The sequence below is a fragment of the Mercurialis annua genome, linkage group LG3 (genome assembly GCF_937616625.2).
Source record: "Mercurialis annua linkage group LG3, ddMerAnnu1.2, whole genome shotgun sequence".
Taxonomy (NCBI): domain Eukaryota; kingdom Viridiplantae; phylum Streptophyta; class Magnoliopsida; order Malpighiales; family Euphorbiaceae; genus Mercurialis; species Mercurialis annua.
The window spans coordinates 10,218,142-10,225,006 of record NC_065572.1 but is presented as its reverse complement, the minus strand read 5'-3'; the positions used below and the strand labels follow the sequence as shown (position 1 = coordinate 10,225,006).

Genomic DNA, 6,865 nt, shown 5'->3' with positions numbered 1-6,865 from the left:
CCGCTGCCAGCCCATTCCGAACCCGCGTACAGCCCCGTGTAGGTAGGTTTTTATATATCTGAAATTTTGTTAATTTTTAGATATTAATTATGTTAATTTTTAGATAATTAAGATTATATATTGGTTGGATTATAGTTAAGTTAGATTTTCTAAAATAAGTTAATTTATAATTAGATTATATTATCATTAGGTTAATTTGTTAAATTCTAACCTTAATTTTTAATCAGGATTGTATTAAGTAAATGTGATAATATATTTTAATTTATTTTTAATTAGAATTGTAATAGATTATATTATCATTAGGATTATAATAAATAAATACATTATTTAGTAAATTTGATTGTTTACTTTGTAATGTTAGAAAATATTCTAATTTTTTATTTATTAGTGTATTTTAATGGATTTTTTATTAGTAATATTATATTAATTATGTTAGTTAATTAGGTTATATATTTGGTTAGTTAATTATTGTTTGGTTATTTAATTAGCTTGGTGTGTTGGTTGTTTTAGAAAATGTATTGTTTATCTGCAGGGTTTCCCTGAAAAATGGGTGATGCTCATTTATAGGGAAATTGCTGCCGGATTTTTGTTAAAAAAATATACAATTTGAAAAATATTTGGTACTTTATTTGTATTTTTCAATTTTTTGTTAAAAAAATGTACCGTTGGATTGTAAAAAATGTTTCTTAATTAGTTTATTTGTAATGTTATAAAAAACTGACGAAAAATATTACTGTAGGTTTGTTTTAGCTACCTGTAGTTGCTGATATAGCCGTTGATAGTCTTCTCATTTGCGGTTCTGCTCTTCAACAAGTACGTATTTTTTTATTTTTGTATATTTGTATTTCATTTTAATTAGTTAGAATAAATTCAATAACAGTGAAAATAATATAATTAACAAAGATTTTATTCCCACCGAATAAAATCTTACCTAGCCGTAGAAACCCGTCCCGTGTGTTCAAGAGATTGAACGACACGGGATTGTACGTGTGTACAGTTCGTAAAACTGCCGTCGTCTGCGTAATTTGATCACGAAAAAACATATATGTATGGATATGGTATAGGAATATTTGGTAGTTTTCTGGCGTATGTTCTCCGGGTGGCTATTTAATATAGGCTGTGTAACGCTTATTCCTTACGGAATATATAATTAGCGTTACACACCCTATATTATATAATGCACTTGGGGGACGACGCCGGAAGGCTGCCGAATATTTTTTCCGTATTCATGCATATATCGTGATCGAATTATGGGGCGCCAGTTTTGCGAATGGGATAGGACCCTACCCTTTTAGCAGTCAATTACATTGACTTTGCTACATTGAGCTTATGAACCAGTACCTAATTGATTGCCACAGAAAGTTTTTACCTACAGGTCACCATTTCCGTCGGAATGTTACCGAATTCCGAAAAGGCAAACAAGTTAGACATCAATTTGGAGGTGTGAGGACTGGAGATGAAGTGTTAGCAGAGGTGGACGGTTTGGGGTTTAAGAGGGCCTATGAGAATGATGCTAAGGCTACGAATGATGAACTATCTAAAGGCCGTGGTTGGAACCGAAAAAGTATATTTTGGGATTTACCGTATTGGAGGACAAATGTGATCCGGCATAATCTCGATGTCATGCATATTGAGAAAAATGTATTTGACAACGTTTTCAATACCGTGCTCAATGTACCTGGTAAGACGAAAGATACGGCAAAATCTCGGGCAGAGTTGAATAAAATTTGTGATCGTCCTGGCCTGGCACAAGATGAGGAAACTGGTAGATATCCAAAGGCTTTGTATGCTTTGGACAGAGATTTAAAAAAGATTTTGTTAGAATGGATTCAAAAGTTAAAGTTTCCGGATGGTTACGTGTCCAACTTGTCTAGGTGCGTTGATTTAAACAGTTTAAAGATGATGGACATGAAAAGTCATGATTGTCATGTCTTCATGCAACGACTTTTGCCAATTGCTCTTCGGGAGCTTCTTCCGGCAGAAGTGTGGGAGCCTTTAACAGAGTTGAGTATATTCTTCAGAGAGTTAACCGCCACATCGCTGAAAAAGGCAGATCTTCAGAGATTAGAGCTTGATATCCCGAAGATACTGTGCAAGTTGGAACGTATATTTCCGCCGAGTTTTTTTGATTCGATGGAACATCTCCCCGTACACCTTCCATACGAAGCTATGATGGCAGGACCTGTTCAGTATCGTTGGATGTATCCGTTTGAAAGGTGATATATTTAAAGTTCTATTTCGTCAACCGATAATTAGGTAAATTAACTAATTATATGATTATGCAGATACCTGAGAAAACTCAAAAATAAGGTTTCGAATAAAGGCAGAGTGGAAGGAAGCATTAGCAGCGGATATCTACTGGAGGAAACAGCAAAATTTGCATCTTTTTATTTCAAGGATGGTGATCCGATGGTACCATGTCGGATGCAAAGAAATGAAGTTTGCGAAATGGACGTTGATGATGATTTCGACAGATTAAATATTTTCAAACCAAAAGGGCGACCTGTAGGTGCTTGTCGGAACAGATATCTGGATGATGCTGAATATGTTGCTGCCCGAAGCTACATCCTTTTGAATTGCCCTGAAATCGAACCTTACAGAGAGTAAGTCTTAATATACAAATTTAAGTTCAGTATTGAAGAATTTGATACAAATTGTATTAATTCGCTCGTATTCTTGTAAAAAGAGTTTTTGAAGGCGAGTTGTATGAATTCAACCCCGAAATTACACAGACCGAAGTTGTAGTCAAATTGGAGAGGGAATTCGCCTTTTGGTTCGAGCAATATGTAAGTATTAATGTTGTTTTACCGTCGTAGTTGTATATTATATTATCGTGTTGATCCGTATAATAATTGTGCTACAGGTGAAAGACCCAACTGTCAGTACCAATCCCTATATTCTAAGTCTTGCAAAGGGACCGCTTAGATCGGTCAAAACATTCAAGGGGTACTGTGTGACAGCAGAGCATAAGGGCTTCTACTTCGAGGAGTTCAAGGTTGTTAAATTAAAATTGTAAATATATGTTTAACTGTCTTTTTGATTTCTAATTGTTTTTATTAATTAATGGTTTGCAGAAGGGTTTTTGCTGGGACTCCACCCACCCTGAGGACCTGATTAGAGGGGTCTTCTACCGACATGCGGCTAATCGGTACAAAGATACTCTCCACAACATGAAGCCAGATAAAAAAGAGGGCAGTGTTAGTGCTGATACTTGGGCGTCGTGGAAGCGAGACTGGGATACTGCTGAGGCTAAGAAGAAGTCTGAGGTAGCACGAGCTAATCGGCTGAGTGAGCCGTCCGGAGCTGGCACCGGACCGGTTCGACATACCGCAGGATCGAGATCGGCTACGAGGCATAAGACAGTTATGGTAAGTTTTTAATATTACTAATCGTTATATATTCTGTTTATCTACTAATTAACTTTTTCATTTCATATGATAGACTGAGGAGCTCGGTCGAGAGCCCACTTTAGCTGAGTTGCATGTACGGTTGCACCTGACCAAGGCTGATCGGACTGTCTTCGTTGACAAGAGATCAAAGGATAAAAACGTAAGTTTATTTTAACCTTAAGTGACTGCTTACTATGATATAAATATAACTTTATATAGTTAGTTGTTTATAGGATGTTTACGTGTTCGTTGTGGGTGTTGTGATTGCTATTTCGTATTGTTGAACAGAGTTGTCTGTAGTTGTTGCAGGATGTCCCTGAAAAATGGGTGATGATCTAATTTTAGAGAAAATGCTGCCGAATTTTAGTTAGAAATGTAGGTTTAAACTAATATTTGTGAAGTATTTTTATAAAGTTTTACTAAACTATAAATTTGTATTTTTATTCTCAGGACCGTTTCCAGGCAGAGCTTGCTGCAGCGACCCAGTCTCAGGCGGCTGGAGAAGGGAGTTCGTCGACTCCAGAGCCGATCGACGAGAACGAGCTGTTTTTGTCTCTCGAGGCAATCAAGAAGCAGCGAGTCTACGGTATTGGTTCGGCTTCAGCATCCTACATCGGCCAGAGCAGCCGATTGCGCCGCGGCGGATCATCCCAGTCACAGCAGCAGGCGGTCGTTAGTGAGGAGATCGAGCAGCGCATTGCTAGAGAGGTTGAGGAGCGACTCGAGCAGCGGATGCGTACTGTGGAGGCAGGTTTTGAAGAGCGGGTCGAGCAGCGGATCCGTACTGTGGAGGCGGGTTTCGACGAGCGGATCCGTACTGAGCTTGCGCGACTGATGACTACACTCCCACCGGAGTTACGACCGCAGTTTCCCCCACCTCCACCTCCACCGGCTGACGACACTACTAGTTTGGGGTAATATAGTATTTGGACTTGGATTTTTATAATACAGTTTGCATATTTTGACTTATTTAGTATTTATCGAATTGTATACTTTTTTACCGTTTATTTATATATAACGGTTTCGGTTTATGTTTATTTGTGTTTCGGTTTTTGTTTATTTGTTGTTGTCTATTGTGTCTGTCTTTGATTAGTTAACGGGTCTATTCAAAAACAGGGAAAATCGAAAAATGCCGAAAAACGGGAATTTTCTGCCAAAAAAACAAAAAATTAGCGACCACATATGAGCTTTTAGCGACGGATATTCCGTCGCTAAAATGCTCAAAAACGACAAAATTGGACTATTTAGCGACGGAAAATCCGTCGCTAAATAGTCCAATTTTGCGACTACATTTAGCGACGGACAGTTCCGTCGCTGATTTAGCGACGGAAATGTCCGTCGCTAAATGTGTCGGTATTTGGTCGGTCAACCCGACCAAAATACCGACAGGTCCAGGTCAACTTACCGACGGAAATTTCCGTCGGTAAGTTGGCGACGGTTCGTTTTTTGGGTCGCTAAACGATTAGCGACCCAAATTTTACCGACGGATTGAGTCCGTCGGTAATCCGTCGCTAATCAAGATTAGCGACGGATATTAGCCAATTAGCGACGGAAATATCCGTCGCTAATTGGCTGATTTCTTGTAGTGATACTTAGCACGAATAACACTCACCCATAACTTATTCGGACTAGTAATGACATTCCAGCCAAGTTTCATGAGGAGAGCATGATTTATAGAAGACATATGCTTAAATCGAAGCCTTCATGCTTCTTCGGATGGCAAACGGTATCCCAATTCTCTATGCTCATTTTCTTACCATCCTTGGAGGAACCCCATATAAATTTCATGTAAAACAACTCTATATCATCATACTCACCCTTAGAAAGAGCTAAAGTTTGCATCGAGTAAAGCGGAATAGCATCCATAACTGACTTCGCAATAGTTTCCCTTCCTTCTATAACTGACGACTTAGTTTTCCAGTTTGAAAGCTTGGACTTGATCTGATTCATGATACCCCGCGTGTGAATTTTAGTCAACCGGCTATGTAATATAGGAATACCTAAGTAAGTTCCTAAGTTTGAGGTAATATAAGACCCCAACTTGGCAGCGACAAAATTACCAGTGGCATTAGAAACATTTCGGGAAAATAGCACTTTGGTTTTTTCTCCAGACTAATTCTTTACCTGGATAACTCAAGAAGGATGATAAACCTGATTAACAACTTCAGCTTGGGCCATAAAAGCTTCACAAAACTACAGCAAATCACCGCAAAAATAAAATAGGATAGCAGAGGGAATTACGACTCATCTTCATAGATTTCCACCGGCGGTTCTCACATTCCCAATTAATGAGGTGTCCAAGTCTCTCGATATAGAGAACAAAAAGATCAGACGAGATAGGATCACCTTGTCTCAACCCGCACTTTGTAGAAATAGAGTCTAAAGGGACATCCATTCTAAAGGATGCTCGTACAACTCATAATAACAACATGAAAATAAGTCAGGATACCCACATCGTTAAGGGTATCTTTAAAAAAATTCCATGAGATCTCTTCATAAGCCTTTTCTAAATTAAATTTAAATCGCCATAACCCTTTTCCGCCCTTAATTATTACGCCTGGATGTAGAGCCTCTTAAGCAAAAATAATATTATCTGTATTTTGACGCTCTGCTGCAAAACTAGTTTAAGTCGGGTTAATGATTTGAGGTATAATACCTTTAAGCCTATTAGAAATTAGCATGGTAATGATTCTATATTTCACATTACACAAATTAATGGGTCTAAACGACTTAAGAGAAACCGGATTAGCGCATTTAGGGATAAAAGTGATCAGAGTACGGTTAACCATCTCAGGCATGATCACCATTAAAAAATACCTTTCACAAAATTGCAAATGCTCTCCCCCACAAGATCTCACTAACTCTAATAGAGCATGGCTTGCAAACCATCAACTCATGGAGCCTTTAACGGCTTCATATCCTAGAGAGCCTTTTTAATCTAGTCCGAGTGAACTGGCTTAGCCAGATCTTTTTTTAAAAAAATGCTCTCCAATAATACAAAACCCACCATGAAGAGGGAACGGTTTTTCAAGTACAACAATTTTATAGATTAATTTTGCATAATAATTTGTGGCCATATGCTTCAAAACAACCTAGTCTTCTATAGTGTCTCCCTCCGAATTTTGTAAAACCCGGATTCTATTGAGCCTTCGTCTTTAATTCACTTTCCTATGGAAGAAGTTTGTGTTACGGTCACCATCGACAACCCAATCATTTCATGAATACTGTAACCATGAGAGCCTTTTCTTGTAAAAAGTCTCATCCAGCTCATATATAAACAAAACTTCAAGGTCAATTAGCTTTTGTGAATTGTAATTGTCTCTAACAGTACTTTGGCACGCACTTTCAATTTTGGCAAATTTGAACATCAATTTTCTGTAATTTTACATACTAAGCAATTTTCTATCAAAAAAATGCTGACGTGACCACAAGAACCGTATTTATTCCTGTGTACACGTCAGTATTTTCTGGCGGAA

The 6,865-nt window shown here is 37.9% G+C and overlaps 2 protein-coding genes across 2 annotated transcripts; both read left to right on the top strand.

Moving 5' to 3' along the window:
* Positions 1–1,915: 1,915 nt before the first annotated feature.
* On the top strand, positions 1,916–2,611 carry LOC126671874 (uncharacterized). Its single transcript, XM_050365690.2, has 2 exons — positions 1,916–2,216; positions 2,286–2,611. The coding sequence occupies exons 1-2, from the start codon at positions 1,936–1,938 to the stop codon at positions 2,605–2,607; spliced, it is 603 nt and encodes a 200-aa protein (XP_050221647.1). The 5' UTR covers positions 1,916–1,935; the 3' UTR covers positions 2,608–2,611.
* Positions 2,612–2,686: 75 nt separating this feature from the next.
* Positions 2,687–4,307, top strand: LOC126672239 (uncharacterized). Its single transcript, XM_050366188.1, has 6 exons — positions 2,687–2,786; positions 2,864–2,995; positions 3,075–3,368; positions 3,442–3,549; positions 3,840–4,136; positions 4,182–4,307. The coding sequence occupies exons 3-6, from the start codon at positions 3,171–3,173 to the stop codon at positions 4,305–4,307; spliced, it is 729 nt and encodes a 242-aa protein (XP_050222145.1). The 5' UTR covers positions 2,687–2,786; positions 2,864–2,995; positions 3,075–3,170.
* The last annotated feature ends 2,558 nt before the right edge of the window (positions 4,308–6,865 follow it).

Excerpts from the sequence above, each read along its gene's own strand:
- LOC126672239 (XM_050366188.1), top strand. The coding sequence starts at position 3,171 with ATGAAGCCAGATAAAAAAGAGGGCAGTGTTAGTGCTGATACTTGGGCG. Across the intron at positions 3,369-3,441 it reads CGAGGCATAAGACAGTTATG|ACTGAGGAGCTCGGTCGAGA; the intron begins GTAAGTTTTTAA and ends TTCATATGATAG. Across the intron at positions 4,137-4,181 it reads AGCGGATGCGTACTGTGGAG|GCGGGTTTCGACGAGCGGAT; the intron begins GCAGGTTTTGAA and ends CGTACTGTGGAG.
- LOC126671874 (XM_050365690.2), top strand. The coding sequence starts at position 1,936 with ATGCAACGACTTTTGCCAATTGCTCTTCGGGAGCTTCTTCCGGCAGAA. Across the intron at positions 2,217-2,285 it reads TGGATGTATCCGTTTGAAAG|ATACCTGAGAAAACTCAAAA; the intron begins GTGATATATTTA and ends ATGATTATGCAG.